The sequence below is a fragment of the Toxotes jaculatrix genome, chromosome 14, assembly GCF_017976425.1.
Source record: "Toxotes jaculatrix isolate fToxJac2 chromosome 14, fToxJac2.pri, whole genome shotgun sequence".
NCBI classification, from domain to species: Eukaryota; Metazoa; Chordata; class Actinopteri; family Toxotidae; genus Toxotes; species Toxotes jaculatrix.
Window position 1 is genome coordinate 25,309,182 of NC_054407.1, and position 27,028 is coordinate 25,336,209.

Below are 27,028 nucleotides of genomic sequence, written 5' to 3' on the forward strand. Positions count from 1 at the left end.
GGAAGAATCCTTCAGCTGCTCGGCTTCAGCAGAGGCAGTGAAACGACCCAGACAACCCTCAGTGATCCTGGAGGTCCTCAGACAGACGAGGACATCAGAGTCCTCCGACACACGGGGTCATCAGAGTCCTCATGGTCCAGGGGTGAGTCTGGATGTGAGGGGTCTGTGGGTAGGCAGGGGACAGCCCGTGATCACACTCAGTCTTTCTGTCCTCCGCCGTGGAGCCAGCAGACCACACACCCAAACAGCTCGTGAGGACACTGTCCACAGAAGACTGATAGAAGTCCAGCAGCAGTTCCTCTCCAGGTCATTCTTCCTCAGGACCTGGACGAAGTGCAGCCGCTGCACGATGGCCCTTGTGTTTGTCCTCCATGAGACATCAGCAGAGATGTGGACGCCCAGAAACCTGAAGGTGGAGACCATCTCCACACACCCTGCTGATGGAGGGAGGGGCGTGGCCTCTCCTGCTCTTCCTGAACAGTGATGATTTTGGTTTTTGGTCAGAGAGACTCGTCTCCACAGCGAACGTGGATCAGTCTCAGCTGATGGGACGTGGTTTCTAACCTCAGGGTCTGAACTCACCTGTGCGTCTCAGTCAGGCCGGTCTGCTCCTGAAGACCAGTATCACTGAGTCCAACACTTGGACTCAGAGTGGGACTCTGCTGTGAGTCTGGCAGGTTCACTGCTGATCATATAAAAAGCTGCTTTTAAAATTCAAGTTAAATCTTTTATTAAATGAGAGCAGCAGCAATTAATGATCAGTGACCTCTCTGATGTCATCAGGTCACCTGATCAGGTCACATGACCCTCATCAGATTTGTCCCTGTGTCTTTAAATGTCACAGACGACACTCGTGGCTTCTTCTGCAGCTCGCGAGTGTTGAATCCCATCAGATAAGACCCCTCCTCTCTTCAAAGCAGCCACAGGGGTTGATGGGAAAAACCCTCAAGCCGCGTTCAGCTGCCGCTCGCTGTCTGCCATAGAGAAACAGTTCAACAGTTTTTGTACGACTGTTTTTCACAGTGGATACGTACCACGGAGGGTGAAGTCAACCTGACGCCTCGACAAAAACCTGTCAGACGTTCTCCGGGTCTAAGACGTCCTCACAGAGAGCAGCTGAGTCCGGTCTGAGGGTCCTGACCTCAGAGGAAAGGTCCCCAGATCCTGCTCAGAGCACAGCAGCTCACACGTTTACCAGGTTTCACTGGAACCAGATCCAGATTCTTCTCTTAGAGAACAGCTGGGTCCAGGGTCGGAGCCTCACGTCTCAGCAAACTTCACACGTTTACTGTTCTTCACCTGGAAAGTTTTGACCAAACCTTTTACCCCCCAACCCCCCCCACGCCCGCCCCCCTCAACCCCCAAACAGAACCAGAGACGTCGGGAACTTTTCCAGTTCCACAGACGCCTGCTGGAGAACAAGCTGACACAGACCCGAGACCCAGAGAAAGTTCCCCAAACCATTCACAAAGTTCTGCAGACTGCCAGGTTCCACTCAGGAGGTTTAGCTCAGGACTTTTCCCTTTGAACAGACACTGGAAACTTTCTCAGGTTTAAAGGAAACAGTTTGATTTTCGTTTTCTTGCTGAGAGCTTTGAGAAGACGGATTCCGCTGGAGCCAGAATCCACCTCCACCAACAGGCTGCCAAGGTTTATGAGCTGTGGTTGAACCAGAGCTCTGTGGCTGAGGTTCAGGAGAGATGCAGCTTCAGGCTCAGTGTAAATAAACAGGCTGAACGTTCTCTGTAAACCAGACCAGGATCCTTCCCTGACCTGAACCCGGTGCTCAGAGACTCTGAACAGGACCAGAACCAGTTTCTTTACTTTATTCCTCTTTACCCACCAAACTTTCTACATACACTGATAATCTCGTGGTTCTTAACACACTTCAGATCTGGTATCAGTTTAGGTGGTGTTTTAATTTTCAGTGTTAAACAGTTCATAACTGTATGTGTAGGTGGTGTGTTTGATAGTTTTACCTCCCTGTTACTCAGTTCTTTCACTATTTTCAAATTTGTAATTTTCATTCTAAGTGTTTCCCTAATTTCCCGTCTCCACATCAGACAGGAATCATTTCCAAAGTACATGACTTCATTCTGGCACTAAATAATCAGTCGAGCACCAAAATTAGGAATGCTTGGGAAAGGGAAGAGTTCTGGGCTAACTACGCCAAAACAATGTCGGACTCCGTGGTGTTCTCTGGACCCCTGCCCGATTTGACCAGTGATGATGTGTTTAGCTGCATGACATCACTCCGTCGCTGGCTGTCTAGGTGGTGTCCAGCAAACGACGTGGCCTTCACTGACAACTGGAAAACTTTTTGGGGAAAACCTGGTCTGATGAGGAGAGACGGCATCCATCCCACTTTGGATGGTGCAGCTCTCATATCTCGAAATATGACAGATTTCATTAGAAAACCAAAGTCATGAGACCAGGAGGCAGAGCTGCAGTCCTACACGCTTCTCTGCAGTTTCTCCGGAGCTGTCACCCAAAAAGTGTATAAACCAAAAAATGCAAGGTGTTATTCATAAAAACCTCAAAAAAATTAATACTATTAAAGTATCTGAACCTAAAAACACCACAATCAGATGTGGGCTATTAAACATTAGATCTCTCGTCTAAATCTCTGTTAGTGAATGATTTGATAATGGATCAGCAGATTGATTTATTCTGTCTGACTGAGACCTGGCTGCAGGAGGAAGAGTATGTCAGTCTAAATGAGTCGACCCCTGCTAGTCATATTAATGATCACATTCCTCGAGGCACAGGCCGAGGAGGAGGAGTGGCAGCAATCTACCACTCAAGTTTACTAATTAATCCTAGACCTAAGCCGAAATATAGCACATTTGAAAGCCTTATCCTCAGCCTCTCACATCCAAACTGGAAGACAGAAAAACCAGTACTATTTGCTGTGGTGTATCGTCCACCTGCTTAGTACGGATAAAGCAATTATAGTGGGCGACTTTAATATTCATGTCGATACCCACAATGACAGCCTTAAGACTGCTTTCTATTCAGTATTAGACTCAATTGGCTTTTTACAAAATGTTAACAAACCAACTCACTGTTTTAATCACAGCCTTGATCTTGTACTGACCTATGGCATAGAAGCTGAATATTTGACAGTACTGCCCAATTGAATGTGCCTGTTGTTGTTGTTGTACCTTATAATGTATAAGTAACCTGTAGTACAGGGTTAGCTTGTTCATTGTCTGTTTGCATATATGTATCTATACTTAACAAAAATGGTAAAATGTATTTTTGTGATTGGAGGGATAAAATAAGAGAAAACCAGAGCAGCTCTAAACAATCGTTTTCTCCTTCTAATGTGGCATCATGTGATAACAGAGTTTCTTCTTATGAAGATGAAGCTGTAACATGAAATCAGTTTTAATGAGGTTAGAAAGTTATGTGGTAACTCTCAAATTCCAACATGAAAATGATTTAATGTGAGAAAAATCTGGTTTTGAGAGGATGAAGTGAGCAGAGTGCCGTAGCTTCTGTTCTGGTGGCAGCAGAGTGTCGTCGTGGTTTTTGTACGAGGTTTTTTCACTGTGCTGGGGTGGATACCACGCTGTGTGAAAGTCCACACAGAGCTGAACAAAAACCTCCCGTCTCCTCTAAAGCCTCTGTCTGAGTCTGGAAAGATCCAGAACCATCAGAAAGCAAAGGAACCCAGTGTGTGGAACAGGTGAGTCCTCAGCTGCTTCTCTTCTCCATCAAAACATCCATTTCTTGACTTTCCTGAGCTTCATGTCTCTGCTCTGCTGCTGCATGTGCTGCTGAAATCTTCCTCTTTCTCACATGTAACGGATGAAAACTCCCCTCAGACTCTGTGTGTCTGTCCCTCTGTGTCTCACAGCTCGGTGTCTGTCTGTGGAAGTGGATTTTGAACATTTTCAGCTGCTCTGAGGACGATTGACAGCTCTGAGGTTTTTGTATGAGGCTGTAACACTGTGATCCATTAATATTCGGGGATCCCATCAAACTCACCGTGATTCCTGAAGGTAAGAAGTCAAACTTTCTTCTTCTTAACGTAACGAGAATTCATTCTTTTCACAGGCTGTGTTTGGTTTAGGACTCGATTCTTTGTGTTTTAAAGCTTAAAGTTGAGCCGTTAGACGACGAGCGGCTGTGAAGCAGAAGCTGATCAGAGATGAAGAATTAAACAGAACTTAAAGTGAAAACATCAAATCAGTAAATGTTTTAAAATGCGTAGTGATTTATTGAAGCTAGGAGTTAAATCTGTCCTCCAGGATGTCTTCAAGTCCCCAAACAGTCCTCAGTGAATGATTTTTTCTTTCCATACTTCAGTGGTTTTAAGTTCCTACTGTCGAATAAAATCTACTAGGTCTGAAATTGGGTTTTAAAAAGTCTTGGTGTGCTCTTTGTGACAGAACAATGAAAACTGTCAAAATAATAATAATAATGAGAAATTCTGAAATAACATTGGTTGAAATATATTTATATGAAAAAGCAAAGAAGCAGGAAAAGTAACAGGTGGTAAAAATGATAAATGTGTTTACTGGTTTATTGAAGCCAGAACAGAAACTCAATCTGTTCTGAAGTCTAACATTTGTGTTTGTGAATGAAGGGACTTATGTGGGTTTAAAGAAAATATATTAAGTCTTAAATTCAATCTAAGTCTTTGACATGTTACACTGTCTCTGTGCACTTCAGAATCTGCTAATGATAATAATAATATTGACGGTGTATTAAACACAGGAGCTAAATCCTTCATCTAGACGGTCTAATAACTTTGAAAAGTCCTGAAATGTTAATAATGTTTTTTAAGGGGTTAACAACTTAAGTGGTTTTAAATATGGAGCATCAGATAAATACATTTGGTTTCAAATTCAGTTTGAAAAATGTCATCATTTCTTAGTGCGCTGTTCGTCTGAGAAATTAAAATTCAGACTGATAATAATATTAATAATAATAATAATGATAACACTAAATACTGGTAAAGTTCATTTGTACAATAACTGTGACTAAATGTGTCTGAGTGACTTTAAGAACAGTCGAACGACGAGCGGCTGTGAAGCAGACGTCTGTATTCACACAGACAAAGTCCTGAAACTGCAGCGCTGGTTCGAGCACTGACCCTGAGAGTAATGAGAATAATGAGAATAATGAGCAGCCATGTTGACAGTAAGAAGTCGCTGAGATGAGATGCAGCTCTTGACGCCTCATATGTAAAAAGACATGAACCAAAACCTGATTCCAGACGTTAAAACGCGTCAGAGAGAAAAGTGAAAACCTGAAACAATCAAATGTTTGAGTTTGAAAAGTGATTCATTTAAATCTGTTTCCAAAAATCCTGAGGACGTTTTTACGTTTACAGACGTTACAATTGTTTTTTGTGTGTGTAAGAAAAATGAGATTTTGATGAATGATAAATTCATCGGAGGAAGAATTACAGGCTGAGAGCTCACAGATGTTACAGAGGAGAAAAACATGAAACATGATTCATGAACTGAGTCTGTCCTGGTCTGGACTGAACTAGTCTGAACTGGTCTGAACTGGTTTTAATTCAAAGACCTTTGAGGTGTGGTGTTTTTGTGTTGATCTCCTGCTGAGAAATAAAAATTCGGACTAATAATAAAACATTGAATCATGATAAAGTAAAGAAACATGAGTTGAACTGAAACCTGTCGCCTCCGTTTTCAATGTGATCAAATAAAAAATATTAGGTTTGTTGTTTCTCTGATGAGAAGTCACACAAAACTCATCAACTAATATTTATAATAAACTTTATTGGCACTGAATCTCTGACACAGCAAAGTGTTTCCACACACGCTGAAACCGCCCGTGAGACATTCACAGGCTGAAGGAAACGAACACGCTTCAAACATCACAGACTTCTTTCAATTCAAACGTCTCGGAAAAAATCACAAGTCTTTGTAAAAATAACTAATAACAACAATCAATATGATAAATATCAAAAACATATGACACTAAGCTGTGATACTAATATAACAATAAGAATCAGTGTGGAATGCTACACAGTGTGTGCGTACATACAGTGTACACACACACACTTCATGGGGTCGTCTCTGTGGCTGACAGTAACGCAGCAGCACAGGCTGACGGCAGGGTTTTGTGTTACAGGTCATATGTGTGTTAAACCTGATGCTTCAACACTTCTGCTTTGTTTCAAATCAAATCAAGCTTTATTGTCAGTCTGCTGTACAAACAACTGACAGACAAAACCAGAGCGTTTCCTGGGATCAGGAGAGTGAAGGTAAAAAAAAAAATAAAATAAAAATCGTAATAATAAAGACTAAATAAAAACTAAAGAAAAAACCAAACACACTGGATCCCTGCAAACCCTGTTTCAGCTCTGCTGTTCGAACCTTTGGCTCGTTTCATGTGTAATAACATGTTGAACATGCTGATCACGCAGCTGTCACACGTGTACAGATGTGTAAAGTGTCTCCAGTGAGGGACTGGAGTAAATGTGCTGAGTGATGTTTGCTGCCGTCGTGTTTTCGGTGCTTCGTGTTCGTGTTGATCAGCTGAACCCTGCAGGGTAAACGAGGTTTTCAGGGCTCAGCTGTGACTCTGTGCTGTGACTCCACCTGTCCACTAACCAGCCGTGGATCTGGGTTTTCAGATCCGTCCCCTGTGGATCCGAGGCTGTTTATCCTGAGTCCTCTGCAGCCTGATGGGTGGGTGGGGAAGGCGCCGGGCACGCTGGGTCCAGATGTCTGTCTGGCCACTGGTTTCCGTCCACAGGCAAGCGAAATGATTCTGAATGTGCAGAATGGTTCAGAATCTCTGAACACCAGCAGCGCGGCTCTGTCCAGGAACCTGAACACCTACTTCTACGCTGGATTCAGCAATGAGACCATCTACTCCTGTGAGATGCACAAGGCTTTCACGAACAACAAGAACAGTACGAAACCCAGAGTCTCAGCATTCCTCACATGAGCAGGAAACAATCTGTCAAACTCAGACTGATCCTCTGTGTGTTTGTGTCTCTGACCCATGTGTTTTCTGTTTCCACCAAACAGTGGACCTCTGTGCCGACCTTCGTCCAGGTGAGTCCGTCACCAAACTCTGTGATTGATCAGTGATTGATGGGTTGAACTCTGGTAGGAATCAGCTGCTGTCTCTCTCTCCTGTGCAGAGAAAGCCAAGCTGAACTTCTACCTGCTGGTGATGAATGGAGTCAGAGTGGTGTTCACCAAGGCTCTGGCCTTCAGCACCATCCTCACCATCAGAGCCCTGCTCTTCTAACAGCCAGCTCAGAGCAGCGCCCCACCAACCAGTGATGGTCCACCAGTAAGACCAGGACCTAATCAGACTCATTGATCGATTGATTGATTGATTGGTTGATTGATTGAGTGAGGGCTGGACTAAGCACTGATACTGTGCTGTGTTTTTTCTTAAAATTTGATAACATTGACATCTACGGTGGCCTCCAAGGACCAAACAACAAAACACACACACAAAAAACATTTTCTTCAGATTCTTTGTGTAACGAGACAGAAAAGAAATTGGATGTTGTTCCAACAGGAATGTTGTAAATGAAATATATTAGTATAACAAAACTTTTTTTAACAATGCTTTCATGTTACAGAAAAATAAAGATAAAATAATAAGATGGAAACAAAAAGCTTCTTTAATGAGATAAGTTTTTACGTGATGATAACAAGAATTCAAAATTCAAAAGAAAGGTTTTTGCATGAAAACAGAATAATTAGGAATGTTGTGATAAGGAGAGAAAAATGCTAACGTAACGTGTTTGGATGTAAGAAAGAAGAAATTTGTCCTTTGGAGGATGAAGTGAGCAGAGCGCCGTAGCTTCTGTTCTGGTGGCAGCAGAGTGTCGTCGTGGTTTTTGTACGAGGTTTTTTCACTGTGCTGGGCTGGTATACCACGCTGTGTGAAAGTCCACACAGAGCTGAACAAAAACCTCCCGTCTCCTCTAAAGCCTCTGTCTGAGTCTGGAAAGATCCAGAACCATCAGAAAGCAAAGGAACCCAGTGTGTGGAACAGGTGAGTCCTCAGCTGCTTCTCTTCTCCATCAAAACATCCATTTCTTGACTTTCCTGAGCTTCATGTCTCTGCTCTGCTGCTGCATGCGCTGCTGAAATCTTCCTCTTTCTCACATGTAACGGCTGAAAACTCCCCTCAGACTCTGTGTGTCTGTCCCTCTGTGTCTCACAGCTCGGTGTCTGTCTGTGGAAGTGGATTTTGAACATTTTCAGCTGCTCTGAGGACCATTGACAGCTCTGAGGTTTTTGTATGAGGCTGTAACACTGTGGTCCATTAATATTCGGGGATCCCATCAAACTCACCGTGACTCCTGAAGGTAAGAAGTCAAACTTTCTTCTTCTTAACGTAACGAGAATTCATTCTTTTCACAGGCTGTTTGGGTTAGAATTAAATCTGTTCTGAAGTCTAACATTTGTGTTTGTGAATGAAGGGACTTATGTGGGTTTAAAGAAAATATATCAAGTCTTAAATTCAATCTAAGTCTTTGACATGTTACACTGTCTCTGTGCACTTCAGAATCTGCTAATGATAATAATAATATTGACGATGTATTAAACACAGGAGCTAAATCCTTCATCTAGACGGTCTAATAACTTTGAAAAGTCCTGAAATGTTAATAATGTTTTTTAATGGGTGAACAACTTAAGTGGTTTTAAATATGGAGCATCAGATAAATACATTTGGTTTCAAATTCAGTTTGAAAAATGTCATCATTTCTTAGTGCGCTGTTCGTCTGAGAAATTAAAATTCAGACTGATAATAATATTAATAATAATGATAACACTAAATACTGGTAAAGTTCATTTGTACAATAACTGTGACTAAATGTGTCTGAGTGACTTTAAGAACAGTCGGATGAAACATAGGTTGTTAAATTCAGATTCAATAGTCTCAGAAATGTCTTTGTTGTTAAATTATTTGTCTGTGGAGAAACAAACAAATTTAATACTAATATTAATGAATATAATTTTAATGACAGGAAACTTTATTTTGTATTAGCAGAGGCCAAAAGTGATACACAAAAAAAGTAGCTTCAGTTACAGTGCAGTAATAAGTTGTCCCAAATTTAACAAAGAATAAAACTGCAGCAGGTTAATCAGTCAAACTGACAGAAAACAGGAGAGTAAGAAAGACTGATCATTTCTCAGCAGATAATAAAACTGAATCAGCAGCGAATCAGAGAATAAAACAGTATCGTCTGCATAAAGACGAATTTTACAATCACACGCAGAAGAGATCCCACTCCAATAAATCTTTGTAAAAATACATAAGATCAGGATGCAGTGTTTATTATTTATGCAGATTTTTATATTTATTTTCTAAACAAGTGAATCATTAAAGACCAAGGAAACAGATGGAATCGTTCTATGATTTACTCTAAAACTGAACTGAACCGTTTAGTGATTCTAGAATAAAGTCAGAGTGGTGTTGAATCTATTGGACAATGAGCTAAAAATGCTTTTCATACAGAAACAACCAATAAGAAAAATGTAAAACAATCACCATTGAAGAGTCCAAGGACATTTACAGTAACTCAGTCAGTCAGACTTTGCACCTCGATGTTGTGATGTCTGTAGATGCTTGAAAGGCTGAGAATGTTCTGTGTCAGGGTCGGGCTGTGACTCCAACTTAGTGTTATTAAAATCTTTGGATCTGTTTTTATTCATTGTCCACTAACCAGCTGTGGATCTGGTTTTTCAGATCAGTCCTTTATGGAGCCGGCGCTGTTTGTCCTGAGTCCTCTGCAGGGCCCTCCAGGGTTGACAAACACTGTGGGTCCAGATGTCTGTCTGGCTACTGATTTCCGTCCACAGACTGGTAAAATGAATCTGAGGATGCAGAACAGATTAATGTCTCTGAGAACAAGCAGCGCTGTTTTGTCTCCGGAGCAGAAAACATACTTCTACGTTGGATTCAGCAGCCAGATCGACTCCTGTGAGCTGCATGGCATACAGGCTCAGAGACCCCCCGAACTCCACTGTGACAACACACCAAAGGATGATCAGGGTCCTCCAGCAGGTGATGATCAGAGTCCTCAACCAGGTGATGGTCAGAGTCCTCGACCAGGTGGTGGTCAGAGTCCTCGACCAGGTGGTGGTCAGAGTCCCCCACCAGGTGGTGGTCAGAGTCCTCGACCAGGTGGTGGTCAGAGTCCTCGACCAGGTGGTGGACAGAGTCCTCGACCAGGTGATGGTCAGAGTCCTCGACCAGGTGGTGGTCAAAGTCCCCCACCAGGTGGTGGTCAGAGTCCTCGACCAGGTGGTGGTCAGAGTCCTCGACCAGGTCGTGGTCAGAGTCCTCGACCAGGTGGTGGTCAGAGTCCTCGACCAGGTGAGGAACAGAGTCCTCGGTCAGGTGGTGGTCAGAGTCCTCGACCAGGTGGTGGTCAGAGTCCCCCACCAGGTGGTGGTCAGAGTCCTCCACCAGGTGGTGGTCAGAGTCCTCGACCAGGTGGTGATCAGAGTCCTCGACCAGGTCGTGGTCAGAGTCCTCGACCAGGTGGTGGTCAGAGTCCTCGACCAGGTGAGGAACAGAGTCCTCCACCAGGTGGTGGTCAGAGTCCTCGACCAGGTGGTGGTCAGAGTCCCCCACCAGGTGGTGGTCAGAGTCCTCGACCAGGTGAGGAACAGAGTCCTCGACCAGGTGATGGTCAGAGTCCTCGACCAGGTGGTGGTCAAAGTCCCCCACCAGGTGGTGGTCAGAGTCCCCGACCAGGTGGTGAACAGAGTCCCCGACCAGGTGATGGTCAGAGTCCTCGACCAGGTGATGGTCAGGGTCCCCGACCAGGTGGTGGTCAGAGTCCCCCACCAGGTGGTGGTCAGAGTCCTCCACCAGGTGATGGTCAGAGTCCTCGACCAGGTGGTGGACAGAGTCCTCGACCAGGTGAGGAACAGAGTCCTCGACCAGGTGATGGTCAGAGTCCTCGACCACGTGGTGGTCAAAGTCCCCCACCAGGTGGTGGTCAAAGTCCCCCACCAGGTGGTGGTCAGAGTCCCCGACCAGGTGGTGGTCAAAGTCCTCGACCAGGTGGTGGTCAGAGTCCTCGACCAGGTGAGGAACAGAGTCCTCGGTCAGGTGGTGGTCAGAGTCCCCCACCAGGTGGTGGTCAGAGTCCCCCACCAGGTGATGGTCAGAGTCCTCGACCAGGTGGTGGTCAGAGTCCTCGACCAGGTGGTGGACAGAGTCCTCGACCAGGTGAGGAACAGAGTCCCCGACCAGGTGGTGGTCAGAGTCCCCGACCAGGTGGTGGTCAGAGTCCCCGACCAGGTGGTGAACAGAGTCCCCGACCAGGTGATGGTCAGAGTCCTCGACCAGGTGATGGTCAGGGTCCTCGACCAGGTGGTGGTCAGAGTCCCCCACGAGGTGGTGGTCAGAGTCCTCCACCAGGTGATGGTCAGAGTCCTCGACCAGGTGGTGGACAGAGTCCTCGACCAGGTGAGGAACAGAGTCCTCGACCAGGTGATGGTCAGAGTCCTCGACCAGATGGTGGTCAAAGTCCCCCACCAGGTGGTGGTCAGAGTCCCCGACCAGGTGGTGAACAGAGTCCCCGACCAGGTGATGGTCAGAGTCCCCGACCAGGTGATGGTCAGGGTCCTCGACCAGGTGATGAACAGAGTCCTCGACCAGGTGATGGTCAGAGTCCTCCACCAGGTGATGGTCAGAGTCCTCCACCAGGTGATGGTCAGGGTCCTCGACCAGGTGGTGGTCAGAGTCCTCGACCAGGTGATGAACAGAGTCCTCCACCAGGTGATGGTCAGAGTCATCCACCAGGTGATGGTCAGAGTCCTCCACTAGGTGATGGTCAGAGTCCTCAACCAGGTGATGGTCAGGGTCCTCGACTAGATGATGGTCAGAGTCCTCCACCAGTTGATGAACAGAGTCCTCCCCCACGTGATGGTCAGAGTCCTCCACCAGGTGATGGTCAGAGTCCTCAACCAGGTGATGGTCAGGGTCCTCCACCAGGTGATGGTCAGAGTCCTCCACCAGGTGATGGCCAGAGTCCTCAACCAGGCGATGAACAGGGTCCTCCACCAGGTGATGGTCAGAGTCCTCCACCAGGTGATGGTCAGAGTCCTCAACCAGGTGATGGTCAGGGTCCTCCACCAGGTGATGGTCAGAGTCCTCCACCAGGTGATGGCCAGAGTCCTCAACCAGGCGATGATCAGGGTCCTCCACCAGGTGATGGTCAGATTCTTGATCAAGGTAATAATCAGCCAATGTGTTTGTATGTCCCGGTTTGAAACAGCTCAGCTGCTGAGTCAGCAGTAGGCTTGTTCTGGTTTTTACTCTGTGATTAGTGACTGTGAGCACTGATCTAAATCATCACTGTTCATTCAACATGTATGTGCACATATGAAATATTACGCTGTGTATATATAAAACACACTGTTGCCCATAACGCTGGAGTAATTTTGTTTTCAGACACATTCCTCTTTTCATTCCTGTTTGTACACATCAGTAATCACACTGGAGGAGACGGATCAATAAAGTTTTGAGAGTCCCCGACCAGGTGGTAACGTATTGTGTCACTTCCTGTTTGCTGCTTCTGCACTGTGGTGTTACGAGTGTTATCCTAGCTTATTAATCAACTCTAACTTTGCCGTGTTCTGTGGTCAATCTCTGAATTCCTGTACACGTATATTGCTTTAGTTAAACATCTGTGGTGCACGTGTCCCTCGGAACCTAACACTACACTCTAATCACTCTAACTCTGGTCCGCTAGCTTAGCTGTTAGCAATGGCTTCTCTCTCTCCTGCTGTCTCTCCTGCTGTCTCTCCTCTCTCTTGCACGGTGTGTGAGATGTTTAGTTACTCCTCTGCCTCCTTTAGCGATAATGGTATGTGTAATAAATGTAGCATTTTTGTAGCATTGGAGGCGAGACTTAGGGAAGTAGAGGCTCGGCTCCGCACCATAGATAATCGCCCCGCAGCAGCGCTAGCTAGTCAGCCCCCTGTAGCTGATGCGGACCAGCCTAAATTAGCTACAGCTAGCCGTCCTACGTTAGCTCCTGTCAGCCGTTCCCCGGCAGCTCCCGAGCAGCCGGGAAGCCAGGGCGGCTGGGTGGCAGTCCGAAGGAAACATAGCATGAAACAACGGCCCGTGGTTCACCATCAACCGCTTCATGTTTCAAACAGATTTTCCCCAATCAGCGACACACCCGCTGAGGAAAAAACTCTGGTTATTGGCAGCTCCATTTTGCGAAATGTGAAGTTAGAGACTCCAGCGACCATAGTTAAATGCATCCCTGGGGCCAGAGCGGGCGATGTTGAATCATATTTAAAACTGCTGGCTAAGGATAAACGTAGATTTGGTAAGATCGTTATTCACGTCGGCGGTAATGACACCCGATTACGCCAATCGGAGGTCACTAAAATTAATGTGGAGTCGGTGTGTAACTTTGCCAAAACAATGTCGGACTCTGTAGTGTTCTCTGGACCCCTGCCCGATTTGACCAGTGATGACATGTTTAGCCGTATGTCTTCATTCCGTCGCTGGCTGTCTAGGTGGTGTCCAGCAAACGACGTGGCCTTCATTGATAACTGGAAAACTTTTTGGGGAAAACCTGGTCTGGTTAGGAGAGACGGCATCCATCCAACTTTGGATGGTGCAGCTCTCATATCTAGAAATATGACAGATTTCATTAGAAAACCAAAGTCATGACAACCCAGAGTTGAGACCAGGATGCAGAGTTGCAGTCCTACACGCTTCTCTGCAGTTTCTCTAGAGCTGTCACCCACCCATGATTCTCATGATTCTTATTATTCCTACCATTCTAACGATTCCCTTTATCCTATAGAGACTGTGTCTGCTCCCCGTCAACAAAAAGTGCATAAATTAAAAAATGCAAGAGGTGTTACTCATAAAAACCTCAAAAAAATTTATACTACAAAAGCATCTGAACCTAAAAACACCACAATCAGATGTGGGCTATTAAACATTAGATCTCTCTTGTCTAAATCTCTGTTAGTGAATGATTTGATAATGGATCAGCAGATTGATTTATTCTGTCTGACTGAGACCTGGCTGCAGGAGGAAGAGTATGTCAGTCTAAATGAGTCAACCCCTGCTAGTCATATTAATTATCACATTCCTCGAGGCACAGGCCGAGGAGGAGGAGTGGCAGCAATCTACCACTCAAGTTTATTAATTAATCCTAGACCTAAGCCGAAATATAGTACATTTGAAAGCCTTATCCTCAGCCTCTCACATCCAAATTGGAAGACAGAAAAACCAGTACTATTTGCTGTGGTGTATCGTCCACCTGCTGCTTACTCAGAGTTTTTGTCTGAATTCACTGAATTTTTATCTGATTTAGTGCTTAGTACGGATAGAGTAATTATAGTGGGCGACTTTAATATTCATGTCGATACCCACAATGACAGCCTTAAGACTGCTTTCTATTCAGTATTAGACTCAATTGGCTTTTTACAAAATGTTAACAAACCAACTCACTGTTTTAATCACACCCTTGATCTTGTACTAACCTATGGCATAGAAGCTGAATATTTGACAGTATTCCCTCAGAACCCTGTTTTATCTGATCATTCTTTAGTAACATTTGAATTTACAATAATGAACTGCACAGCATCTGAGAAAAAAATTAACTACTGTAGATTTCTGTCTGATAATGCTGTTATCAAATATAAGGAAGCTATTCCATCTTTATTATCTCCGCTGCCATGTGCCAGTCTTACAGAGGGCAATGGCCTAAACGTTACTCCAGCAGATATAGACTATCTAGTTGATAATACTGCTGCTTCATTGCGTTCAACCCTTGACTCTGTTGCCCCTTTGAAAAAAAAGGGCAGTAATCAGAGGAAGCTAGCTCCATGGTACAATTCACAAATACGTACTTTAAAGCAGATATCACGAAAGCTGGAAAGGAAATGGTTATCCACTAATTTAGAGGAATTCCGCCTAGCCTGGAAAGACAGCTTTATAACGTATAAAAAAGCCCTTCGTAAGGCAAGAACTGCCTATTACTCATCATTAATAGAGGAAAACAAGAACAACCCTAGGTTTCTTTTCAGCACTGTAGCCAGGCTGACAAAGAGCCATAGCTCTGTTGTACCATCCATCCCTCTAGCTCTCACTAGTAATGACTTTATGAGCTTCTTTAGCAACAAAATAGTAGACATTAGAGACAGAATCCATCTCATCCTGCCTACAACTGTTAATGATGTAGGTATGTCTAGAACAGCATCTTTAGAAATGTCTGCCAGTCCTGATTTGTCGTTAGACTGTTTCTCTCCCATAGATCTAGCTGAATTGTCTTCAATAGTTTCTAAATCTAAATCATCAACATGTCTTTTGGATCCTATCCCGACCAGACTTCTTAAAGATGTGTTGCCTTTGATTGGCACTCACATATTAGATCAGATAAATCTCTCGTTGGTTACAGGATATGTCCCACAGGCTTTTAAGGTTGCAGTTATCAAACCTTTACTTAAAAAGCCTTCTCTGGACTCTGACATTTTGGCAAACTATAGACCTATATCCAATCTCCCCTTTAATTCTAAAATTCTTGAAAAGGCTGTTGCAACTCAGTTGTGTGACCATCTACATAGGAACGGTTTGTTTGAAGTTTTTCAGTCAGGATTTAGAGTTCATCATAGCACAGAGACAGCACTGGTGAAAGTTACCAACGACCTTCTTATAGCATCAGATAATGGACTCGTCTCTATACTTGTCCTGCTAGATCTTAGTGCTGCATTTGACACCATTGATCATAATATCCTATTGGATAGATTGGAACATGTTATTGGGATTAAAGGAACAGCACTAGGCTGGTTTAAATCATATCTATCAGATAGATACCAGTTTGTTCATGTTAATGATGATCCCTCCATATATACCAGAGTAAGTCATGGAGTTCCACAGGGTTCTGTGCTTGGACCGATACTGTTCACCTTATACATGCTTCCCCTAGGCAATATTATCAGGAAGCATGGAATAAATTTCCATTGCTATGCGGATGATACCCAGCTATATTTATCTATGAAACCAGACGAAACAGATCAGTTAACCATACTTCAGGCATGTCTTAAAGACATAAAGGCCTGGATGACCTGTAACTTTCTTCTTCTGAATTCAGACAAAACTGAGGTTATTTTGTTTGGTCCCAAACACCTCAGAAACAGTTTATCTAATCATATAGTTACTCTGGATGGCATTAATTTAGCCTCCAGTACGACTGTGAGGAACCTTGGAGTTATTTTTGATCAGGATCTGTCCTTTAACTCACATATAAAACAAGTCTCTAGGACCGCCTTCTTTCACCTGCGCAATATCAGTAAGATTAGGAACATTCTGTCGCAGAGTGATGCTGAAAAATTAGTCCATGCTTTTGTTACTTCTAGGCTGGACTACTGTAATTCCCTATTATCAGGATGTCCAGTTAACTCTCTAAAAAGCATCCAGCTGATCCAAAATGCTGCAGCGAGAGTACTGACTGGAATTAGCAAGAGAGATCACATTACTCCTGTACTAACTTCTCTTCATTGGCTTCCTGTAAAATCCAGAATTGATTTTAAAATCCTTCTCCTTACATATAAGGCCCTCAATGGCCAGGCTCCCTCATATCTCAAAGAGCTGATAGTACCATATCATCCTAACAGATTGCTTCGTTCCCAGAATGCAGGTTTGCTTATGGTTCCCAAAATCTCTAAAAGTAGAATGGGAGGCCGAGCCTTTAGCTATCAGGCCCCTCTCCTATGGAACCAACTGCCAGTTTGGGTTCGGGAAGCAGACACCCTCTCTAATTTTAAAACGAAGCTTAAAACCTTCTTGTTTGATAAAGCTTATAATTAGTTGTAGTTACAGTCCTAGTTATTTATTAAACTTATAGTTAGTCACAATTATCTCTATAGACACTGTTACAGTTAAGGATATAGCCCTTAGTAGGGCTGGCTCAGGCAACTGAATCATCCCCTAGTTATGCTGCTATAGGCCTAGGCTGCTGGGGGACATCCCATGATTTACTGCGCACTTCTTCTTCTTTCTCTTTCTCTCCTCAGACCCACTCTCAAATTTATTAGCCTTTATTACATGTCATTAACTCTGTGTCCTCTCTGTCCCGTAGTCCTGTGCTTGTTTCTCTCTGGTCTCTCTTTCTCTGTACCTTTCTGCAGGTACCTCTGGCTCCGGAGCTGCTTGTCCTATGGTCCTGGCTCCACCCACCTGCTGCTGTTTATTGTTTACAATGATCTATTTCTAACATGTTTAATGTTCCGTTCTGCTACAGATAAATATTTGATTAATATTCTTTGCAAACTGTAATGTAAATAATTACCAGTCATGACAGCTTTTTGCCTCCGTGCTCTGTTTCATAATTCTAATCTGCTGAGCACACATTATCCAATAACTGTTCACTAACTGTAATGTAAATACTGACCCACATTGTCTGTATTATGCTGCATGTCTTTCTCCCCCTCTCCTCCATTCCTAGCTGTCCTATCTTCCTCCTTTTCCTCCTTTCACCCAGCCCGGCCATCGGCAGGAGGGTCCCCCATCTGAGCCAGGTTCTGCTCAAGGTTTCTTCCTGTTAAAAGGGAGTTTTCCTTGCCACTGTCGCCTTAAGTGCTTGCTCTGGGGTCAGGCTCTGGGTCTCTGTAAAGCGCTTTGAGACAATTTTGATTGTGGAAGGCGCTATATAAATAAAATTGAATTGAATTGAATTGAATTGAGAAGATAGAAACTTTATCTATCAATAATAAATCACAGTCACAATCATTTCACAGGAAGAGGGAAAATATATTTCATTCCAACTTCATGGGAAACAGAGTATTAAGCCAGTCCAGGTTAGATAAATTATTACTCCGCTCAGTGAGTCTGCAGTAAGTTTTAAATGGCATTTATTTATCACAGCTTTCTGCTCATGGTTTTCAGCAGAGTGCTCACAGACTGATCCTCTGTGTGTTTGTGTCTCTGACCCATGTGTTTTCTGTTTCCACCAAACAGTGGACCTCTGTGCCGACCTTCGTCCAGGTGAGTCCGTCACCAAACTCTGTGATTGATCAGCGATTGGTGGGTTGAACTCTGGTAGGAATCAGCTGCTGTCTCTCTCTCCTGTGCAGAGAAAGCCAAGCTGAACTTCTACCTGCTGGTGATGAACGGAGTCAGAGTGGTGTTCACCAAGGCTCTGGCCTTCAGCACCATCCTCACCATCAGAGCCCTGCTCTTCTAACAGCCAGCTCAGAGCAGCGCCCCACCAACCAGTGATGGTCCACCAGTAAGACCAGGACCTAATCAGACTCATTGATCGATTGATTGATTGATTGGTTGATTGATTGAGTGAGGGCTGGACTAAGCACTGATACTGTGCTGTGTTTTTTCTTAAAATTTGATAACATTGACATCTACGGTGGCCTCCAAGGACCAAACAACAAAACACACACACAAAAAACATTTTCTTCAGATTCTTTGTGTAACGAGACAGAAAAGAAATTGGATGTTGTTCCAACAGGAATGTTGTAAATGAAATATATTAGTATAACAAAACTTTTTTTAACAATGCTTTCATGTTACAGAAAAATAAAGATAAAATAATAAACAAGCTGGAAACAAAAAGCTTCTTTAATGAGATAAGTTTTTATGTGATGATAACAAGAATTCAAAATTCAAAAGAAAGGTTTTTGCATGAAAACAGAATAATTAGGAATGTTGTGATAAGGAGAGAAAAATGCTAACGTAACGTGTTTGGATGTAAGAAAGAAGAAATTTGTCCTTTGGAGGATGAAGTGAGCAGAGTGCCGTAGCTTCTGTTCTGGTGGCAGCAGAGTGTCGTCGTGGTTTTTGTACGAGGTTTTTTCACTGTGCTGGGCTGGTATACCACGCTGTGTGAAAGTCCACACAGAGCTGAACAAAAACCTCCCGTCTCCTCTAAAGCCTCTGTCTGAGTCTGGAAAGATCCAGAACCATCAGAAAGCAAAGGAACCCAGTGTGTGGAACAGGTGAGTCCTCAGCTGCTTCTCTTCTCCATCAAAACATCCATTTCTTGACTTTCCTGAGCTTCATGTCTCTGCTCTGCTGCTGCATGCGCTGCTGAAATCTTCCTCTTTCTGACATGTAACGGATGAAAACTCCCCTCAGACTCTGTGTGTCTGTCCCTCTGTGTCTCACAGCTCGGTGTCTGTCTGTGGAAGTGGATTTTGAACATTTTCAGCTGCTCTGAGGACGATTGACAGCTCTGAGGTTTTTGTATGAGGCTGTAACACTGTGATCCATTAACATTCGGGAGACGCATCGAACTCACCGTGATTCCCAGAGGTAAGAAGTCAAACTTTCTTCTTCTTAACGTAACGAGAATTCATTCTTTTCACAGGCTGTGTTTGGTTTAGGACTCGATTCTTTGTGTTTTAAAGCTTAAAGTTGAGCCGTTAGACGACGAGCGGCTGTGAAGCAGAAGCTGATCAGAGATGAAGAATTAAACAGAACTTAAAGTGAAAACATCAAATCAGTAAATGTTTTAAATGTGTAGTGATTTATTGAAGCCAGGAGTTAAATCTGTCCTCCAGGATGTCTTCAAGTCCCCAAACAGTCCTCAGTGAATGATTTTTTCTTTCCATACTTCAGTGGTTTTAAGTTCCTACTGTCGAATAAAATCTACTAGGTCTGAAATTGGGTTTTAAAAAGTCTTGGTGTGCTCTTTGTGATGGAACAATGAAGACTGTCAAAATAATAATAATGAGAAATTCTGAAATAACATTGGTTGAAATATATTTATATGAAAAAGCAAAGAAGCAGGAAAAGTAACAGGTGGTAAAAATGATAAATGTGTTTACTGGTTTATTGAAGCCAGAACAGAAACTCAATCTGTTCTGAAGTCTAACATTTGTGTTTGTGAATGAAGGGACTTATGTGGGTTTAAAGAAAATATATTAAGTCTTAAATTCAATCTAAGTCTTTGACATGTTACACTGTCTCTGTGCACTTCAGAATCTGCTAATGATAATAATAATATTGACGGTGTATTAAACACAGGAGCTAAATCCTTCATCTAGACGGTCTAATAACTTTGAAAAGTCCTGAAATGTTAATAATGTTTTTTAAGGGGTGAACAACTTAAGTGGTTTTAAATATGGAGCATCAGATAAATACATTTGGTTTCAAATTCAGTTTGAAAAATGTCATCATTTCTTAGTGCGCTGTTCGTCTGAGAAATTAAAATTCAGACTGATAATAATATTAATAATAATGATAACACTAAATACTGGTAAAGTTCATTTGTACAATAACTGTGACTAAATGTGTCTGAGTGACTTTAAGAACAGTTGAATGAAACATAGGTTGTTAAATCCAGTTTCAATAGTCTCAGAAATGTCTTTGTTGTTAAATTATTTGTCTGTGGAGAAACAAACAAATTTAATACTAATATTAATGAATATAATTTTAATGACAGGAAACTTTATTTTGCATTAGCAGAGGCCAAAAGTGATACACAAAAAAAAGTAACTTCAGTTACAGTGCAGTAATAAGTTGTCCCAAATTTAACAAAGAATAAAACTGCAGCAGGTTAATCAGTCAAACTGACAGAAAACAGGAGAGTAAGAAAGACTTTTCTCAGCAGATAATAAAACTGAATCAGCAGCGAATCAGAGAATAAAACAGTATCGTCTGCATAAAGACGAATTTTACAATCACACGCAGAAGAGATCCCACTCCAATAAATCTTTGTAAAAATACATAAGATCAGGATACAGTGTTTATTATTTATGCAGATTTTTACATTTATTTTCTAAACAAGTGAATCATTAAAAACCAAGGAAACAGATGGAATCGTTCTATGATTTACTCTAAAACTGAACTGAACCGTTTAGTGATTCTAGAATAAAGTCAGAGTGGTGTTGAATCTATTGGACAATGAGCTAAAAATGCTTTTCATACAGAAACAACCAATAAGAAAAATGTAAAACAATCACCAGTGAAGAGTCCAAGGACATTTACAGTAACTCAGTCAGTCAGACTTTGCACCTCGATGTTGTGATGTCTGTAGATGCTTGAAAGGCTGAGAATGTTCTGTGTCAGGGTCGGGCTGTGACTCCACCTTAGTGTTAATAAAATCTTTGGATCTGTTTTTATCCATTGTCCACTAACCAGCTGTGGATCTGGTTTTTCAGATCGGCCCCCTGTGAAGCCAGCGCTGTTTGTCCTGAGTCCTCTGCAGGGCCCTCCAGGGTCGACAGACGCTGTGGGTCCAGATGTCTGTCTGGCTACTTATTTCCGTCCACAGACTGGTGAAATGGTTCTGAAGATGCAGAACAGATCAGTGACTCTGAGAACAAGCAGCGCTGTTCTGTTCGAGAAGCAGAAAACGTACTTCTACGTTGGATTCAGCAAACAGATCGACCAGATCGACTCCTGTGAGCTGCACGGCACACAGGCTCAGAGACCCCCCGAACTCCACTGTGACAACACACCAAAGGATGATCAGGGTCCTCCACCAGGTGATGAACAGAGTCCTCAACCAGGTGATGATCAAAGTCCTCCACCAGGTGATGATCAGAGTCCTCAACCAGGTGATGGTCAGATTCTTGATCAAGGTAATAATCAGCCAATGTGTTTGTATGTCCCGGTTTGAAACAGCTCAGCTGCTGAGTCAGCAGTAGGCTTGTTCTGGTTTTTACTCTGTGATTAGTGACTGTGAGCACTGATCTAAATCATCACTGTTCATTCAACATGTATGTGCACATATGAAATATTACGCTGTGTATATATAAAACACACTGTTGCCCATAACGCTGGAGTAATTTTGTTTTCAGACACATTCCTCTTTTCATTCCTGTTTGTACACATCAGTAATCACACTGGAGGAGACGGATCAATAAAGTTTTGAGAAGATAGAAACTTTATCTTTCAATAATAAATCACAGTCACAATCATTTCACAGGAAGAGGGAAAATATATTTCATTCCAACTTCATGGGAAACAGAGTATTAAGCCAGTCCAGGTTAGATAAATTATTACTCCGCTCAGTGAGTCTGCAGTAAGTTTTAAATGGCCTTTATTTATCACAGCTTTCTGCTCATGGTTTTCAGCAGAGTGCTCACAGACTGATCCTCTGTGTGTTTGTGTCTCTGACCCATGTGTTTTCTGTTTCCACCAAACAGTGGACCTCTGTGCCGACCTTCGTCCAGGTGAGTCCGTCACCAAACTCTGTGATTGATCAGCGATTGGTGGGTTGAACTCGGGTAGGAATCAGCTGTTGTCTCTCTCTCCTGTGCAGAGAAAGCCAAGCTGAACTTCTACCTGCTGGTGATGAACGGAGTCAGAGTGGTGTTCACCAAGGCTCTGGCCTTCAGCACCATCCTCACCATCAGAGCCCTGCTCTTCTAACAGCCAGCTCAGAGCAGCGCCCCACCAACCAGTGATGGTCCACCAGTAAGACCAGGACCTAATCAGACTCATTGATTGATTGATTGATTGATTGATTGATCGTGTGAGGGCTGTGGTCACTTCAGATCAAACTGTTCGAATCTGATTTCATCAGAGGTTGTTTTACTTTTCAAACATTTAAAAAAGGATTTTTCTGTTTTTGTCAAACGATGATCTGTTGATCAGACGTGAGACTGTTTCAGTCCTTTGTCTTTTCTTTTTTTTAAATTTTTCATCTCTGTATTTAATGATTTTCCTGTACTCGGTCTCTTTTCGATTAATTTCACTCATTTGGGATCAAAGCTCTTTTTTTCATTATCAAAATTATTTTATTATTATGTGTGAAGAATTCATTTTATTTTGAAATCTAAATAAAATTGAAGTGAATTGAAGTGTTGTGTAAATAAAGTTTTGATGTGTGAAATACCTTTTTTACCTTTGTTTGAATGAACATAGGCTGAGGGAGGATTTCAGTATGAGCAGGAGTAACAGGACACTAGTGCTCCGTCATGACTGTCAGATAATGACTCGGGTATTTTCTACAGTCAGTGTTGAGTTTTTCCACATGGGCCTGTATTCACTCGCAGCACGGCCACCTGCTCGCTGACGGTCTGACGTGGTTTGTGTCTGAGCAGCAGTTTCATCGGTTGGAACCACATTTCAACAGTCGAAGCCAAAGCTGCAGATAAAGATCAGACAGAAAGCAACAGCAGCTCAGTTTCACATCAACAGAAAACACCTCTGCTCTGCTTCTCACGTTGTCTCACGCTGTCTCACGTCGTCTCACGTCGTCTCACGCCGTCTCACGTCGTCTCAGGTGACTCCTTCACAAACATCCACATGTTGTTTAACTCTCTGTTTTCAGTGCGACAGACGCAGCAGCTTCTGTCACAGGTAACACGATCAGAACAACAATGCATTTCTGTTTCCACTGTGCAAACATGCACAGGAAGTGGTTTTTGCAGTGGTAATGAAACATCAGTCATCAGATGCAAGTTAATCACAAATAACCCACCACAAAGAAAAGACAACAACAAGCAAACAAACTAATTTAGCTTTTGAACAAAGAAAAAGAAGCTGACAGTCAACGTCAGACTAACACTCAGAGAACATTTAAATGATGTTTTCCAGGAGGGTTGAAGGAGCAGTGTGTAAGACTGAGTGCCATCTAGTGGTGAATCCCCCTCTCCTGAGCCTCTCTACAGCCAGTGTTTGGTTTGTCCATTCAGGGCTACTGTAGAAACATGGTGGTGCAACATGGTGGGCTTTGTGGAAGAGGAGCTGCTCCCTGTGTAGGTATGAAGAGCTCATTCTGAACTAATGAAAACACAATGATTCTGTGTCTCTGGTGATTTTCCACGAATGAAAACATCATTATGAAGAATTAACCTGCACTAAATCCATAAGTCTCTGTGACAGAAGTGATTTTAAAGAAGCTTTGGATGAAGAGAAGGAGGGAGAGGGAACATCACCACACATTTCACACACTGACTGAAGAAACTGTGTTGAGTTTTATTTGAAATGAATGATTCTTACTGATCTTGACTTGAACAAAAGCAGTGAGACTCAAAACAACAAGTTTCAGACCTGAGACAAAAAGTAAGACACAGTCTCAGGAAACCTCAGAGGGAGGCTGCCCCCTGGTGTCGAGACACACTGGATCCATTCACTCTGAACTCTGAAGCTCTGTGTCAGTGCTGTGTCAAATATCAGCTCGGATACTGAAATAAAATCCAACCTGTGTGAGCAGCAGAAACAGAAACAGCTGTTTGTTTCACCTGTTTCAGCTCAGACTCTGTTTTTCCCTGGAGATGATGTGATGATGTGGAGAATGGAGCTGATGGACCCTGCACTCATGCTGGTCCTGGATCAGAGTGGAACTGTGGGCCGGTTTTCTACGAGTGGGTCCCTGTTTGGTTTTTCTTGTGCACGAGCACCTGTACAGGTGAAGCAGTACACACAGCTTTAAGTTGCTAATGCTAATGCTAATGCTAATCTGATTTCCCATCCTGTGGTTTCTGTCATGTCAGTCTGAGAAAACCCAGGCCTGAGTCAGTGAGGTTCACAGGCACACGCCCATCATCCCTGACAAGAGGACAAGAAGCACCTGGTAAGGCTCCTGCTGCATCATGGGAAGCTGTGCTAACAGACAGGACCTGTGTTCAGTTAGTGTCCCAGTTTAGCTGCTGAACGTCGGTGAGGAAAATGTGTTTATTCCTTCCATCGGTCAGTGGAACATTCAAACTGATTAAACACCATCAAACTGATGTTCAGGGATAAAATCTGTGTTTTTCTTCTTCAGTTTATTCAATGAAAAGATCAGATATCATATTGAGTTATTTGCAGTATAAGTGCTGTACAAATAAACCTGTCCTACTGAAGAAACGTCCCACGGTCATCAGAAACCTGGCCTTCCTTACTCATTTCTGTTTCTGGGCCCTCAGGTATGTGGGGCCCCTGGACATCCTGACCGCTGCTCATCGTCAGAGTGGATTAAAGAGCCCTGCTCAGCCTCCATGGAAGGATGGAGGACATAAAGAGACACGGTGAGAGCTGCAGTTTCCTCTCTGAGCTGACGTTTGGTTCAGAAACAGGTCACATCCCTTCTGCTCTTTCCTTCCTGCCTGTTACAGAAGCTATAAATTTACTCCTGGAACAGCTTTTATCTCAGAGGAGGAGCAGCTGAGGAGGCGTCATGGACCTGATCAGCACCGGCAGGAACCCAGGAGAAGAGCAACAGGTAACCGTGACACAAACTTTCCACTGTGAGAGTCCGGTGCTGTGTGCATGAAGTTAACGCCTCAGGTTACTTCAAACAGAGTTGGATCATTTAGACAGTCTGAAAATGTGAGATGTTAAACACCAGAACAACAAAACCTAAAAATGGGAAGCTTAGTTTTACCTCAGGTATCAGCGTGTGAAGGAAGGAACGGTCCGATCCGAATTCCTGCCCGTGTTTCCCTGAGTGTTCCGCCCTGGACCTTCGACCCAGTAACAGATTACTGAGCTTTTCTCAGCAGCCACAGATCTGCACAAAGGGTTAAAGTATTAGGTTTTAACAGTGACGTGATGATGAGATCAACAGCTGCTGTGCTGGTTCAGGCTCGACTCTGTGTCCTACAACAAAACTGCTCCAGCAAATAAGTTTCAGGGAAACATGACGCCGACCAGATTATTGGTCAGATTCTAATAATTAGACTGAATCTCCAGTTTTTCCTCTTCAGGCTTCAGCGTCACACACAGGTCATGTTGGCTGTTTTCTGGGTGGGGGAGGGAGGGGCTATTTTGCTCTAACCAATCAGCAGCGACTGATTTATCCATCCCATCGATTGATCGATCATGTTGATGTTAGAGTTGATGACTTACAGATTTAAACATTCTCAAAACATCTGGTTTCCTTCTGTTAGCGTTCAGGCCACGCCCCTTCGGTGGAGGCGGAGCTTGAGTTGGGACACAACAAACAAGTGACCAAACAAAAGTGGATTATGGGATACGGAGGACAGCAAACTGGATTGTGGACAGGATGGCTGTTTGTCAACCTGATGTGACAGAGCTTCAAGGAGACAGAGCCTGAAGTGGACACGGTGGACATGGGGACTCTGTGAGGTCAGTGTGAGCAGCTGCTGGTGAGTTTCTGATTAAACGCTTGAACTGTTACAGAAAAGGTTTTCACCTTCTGCTGAGGATCATCACAACCATTAACAATGTTTTTAATGTAGAGCTGCACCAGTCAAACATCACAGCACAGATCAGTGAAAACACAGAGTCCCAGCAGAGACGGAACAGATAAATAAAAAAGGAGAAAATGAACAGATAATTGGTTCTTTATCAGTTTGTGTCAGAGTGTGTGTCAGAGTGTGTGTCACAGTGTGTGTCACAGTGTGTGTCACAGTGTGTGTGTCACAGAGTGTGTGTCACAGTGTGTGTCAGTGTGTGTGTCAGAGTGTGTGTCAGAGTGTGTGTCACAGTGTGTCACAGTGTGTGTCACAGTGTGTGTGTCACAGTGTGTGTGTCAGAGTGTGTGTCAGAGTGTGTGTCACAGTGTGTGTCACAGTGTGTGTCAGTGTGTGTGTCAGAGTGTGTGTCACAGTGTGTGTCACAGTGTGTGTGTCAGAGTGTGTGTCACAGTGTGTGTCACAGTGTGTGTCAGAGTGTGTGTCACAGTGTGTGTCACAGTGTGTCACAGTGTGTGTCACAGTGTGTGTGTCACAGTGTGTGTGTCAGAGTGTGTGTCAGAGTGTGTGTCAGAGTGTGTGTCACAGTGTGTGTCACAGTGTGTGTCAGTGTGTGTCACAGTGTGTGTCACAGTGTGTGTGTCACAGTGTGTGTGTCAGAGTGTGAGTGCAGCAGTGTGTGTCACAGTGTGTGTCACAGTGTGTGTGTCACAGTGTGTGTCACAGTGTGTGTCAGAGACTGAGCTGGACACACGCAGGCAGCAGGCCGTGCACTGAAACCAAAACACAAACACAAATAATCAGAAACTAAAGTGGAAATATTCAAACATCATCTGCGAATCTGACAGAAACATTCACATTTAAATAAAGATCAGTGAAGAAACGACAGGAAAATGGATAGAAACAAAAAGTGAGCGACAACATGACTCAGCAGTTTTTGTCGCAGTGTGTGTCACAGTGTGAAGAATCAGGCAGGA

At 43.5% G+C, this 27,028-nt stretch overlaps 3 protein-coding genes across 52 annotated transcripts in view; all 3 read left to right on the forward strand.

Annotated features, from left to right (window-relative positions):
- The first annotated feature begins 712 nt into the window (after positions 1 to 712).
- On the forward strand, positions 713 to 22,769 carry LOC121193424 (basic salivary proline-rich protein 2-like). 50 transcript variants are annotated; one of them, XM_041055727.1, is made up of 8 exons: positions 7,729 to 8,004; positions 8,176 to 8,320; positions 9,706 to 11,055; positions 11,128 to 11,175; positions 11,224 to 12,189; positions 21,432 to 21,545; positions 22,113 to 22,139; positions 22,229 to 22,769. In XM_041055727.1, exons 3-8 carry the CDS (start codon positions 9,717 to 9,719, stop codon positions 22,336 to 22,338), a joined length of 2,604 nt encoding a protein of 867 aa, XP_040911661.1. In that variant the 5' UTR covers positions 7,729 to 8,004; positions 8,176 to 8,320; positions 9,706 to 9,716; the 3' UTR covers positions 22,339 to 22,769. The 50 variants fall into 50 exon arrangements, 42 of the variants coding, with proteins under 42 accessions (XP_040911651.1, XP_040911661.1, XP_040911660.1 ...); XM_041055726.1 differs by having other exon boundaries at positions 9,706 to 12,063; positions 12,136 to 12,183; positions 21,450 to 21,545; XM_041055737.1 differs by having other exon boundaries at positions 9,706 to 11,679; positions 11,920 to 12,189.
- Positions 3,968 to 7,607, forward strand: LOC121193520 (the record flags this gene model as incomplete). Its single annotated transcript, XM_041055862.1, has 4 exons — positions 3,968 to 4,007; positions 6,617 to 6,898; positions 7,017 to 7,043; positions 7,133 to 7,607. Coding segments are annotated over 4 exons (459 nt in total), but the record flags the coding sequence as incomplete, so codon positions are not given.
- Positions 22,770 to 25,468: 2,699 nt separating the features above from the next.
- Positions 25,469 to 27,028, forward strand: part of LOC121193496 (M1-specific T cell receptor alpha chain-like) — a 41,447-nt gene continuing 39,887 nt past the window's right edge. Inside the window, exon 1 of the mRNA XM_041055856.1 lies at positions 25,469 to 25,473. The gene's annotated coding sequence lies outside the window, so the exon portion shown is untranslated. The remainder of the gene's footprint in view (positions 25,474 to 27,028) is intronic.

Coding starts and splice junctions, on each gene's coding strand:
- LOC121193424 (XM_041055717.1), top strand. CDS start 9,717: ATGGAGCCGGCGCTGTTTGTCCTGAGTCCTCTGCAGGGCCCTCCAGGG. Junction 21,546..22,112: donor TGGTCAGATTCTTGATCAAG/GTAATAATCAGC, acceptor TCCACCAAACAG/TGGACCTCTGTGCCGACCTT. Junction 22,140..22,228: donor CTGTGCCGACCTTCGTCCAG/GTGAGTCCGTCA, acceptor TCTCCTGTGCAG/AGAAAGCCAAGCTGAACTTC.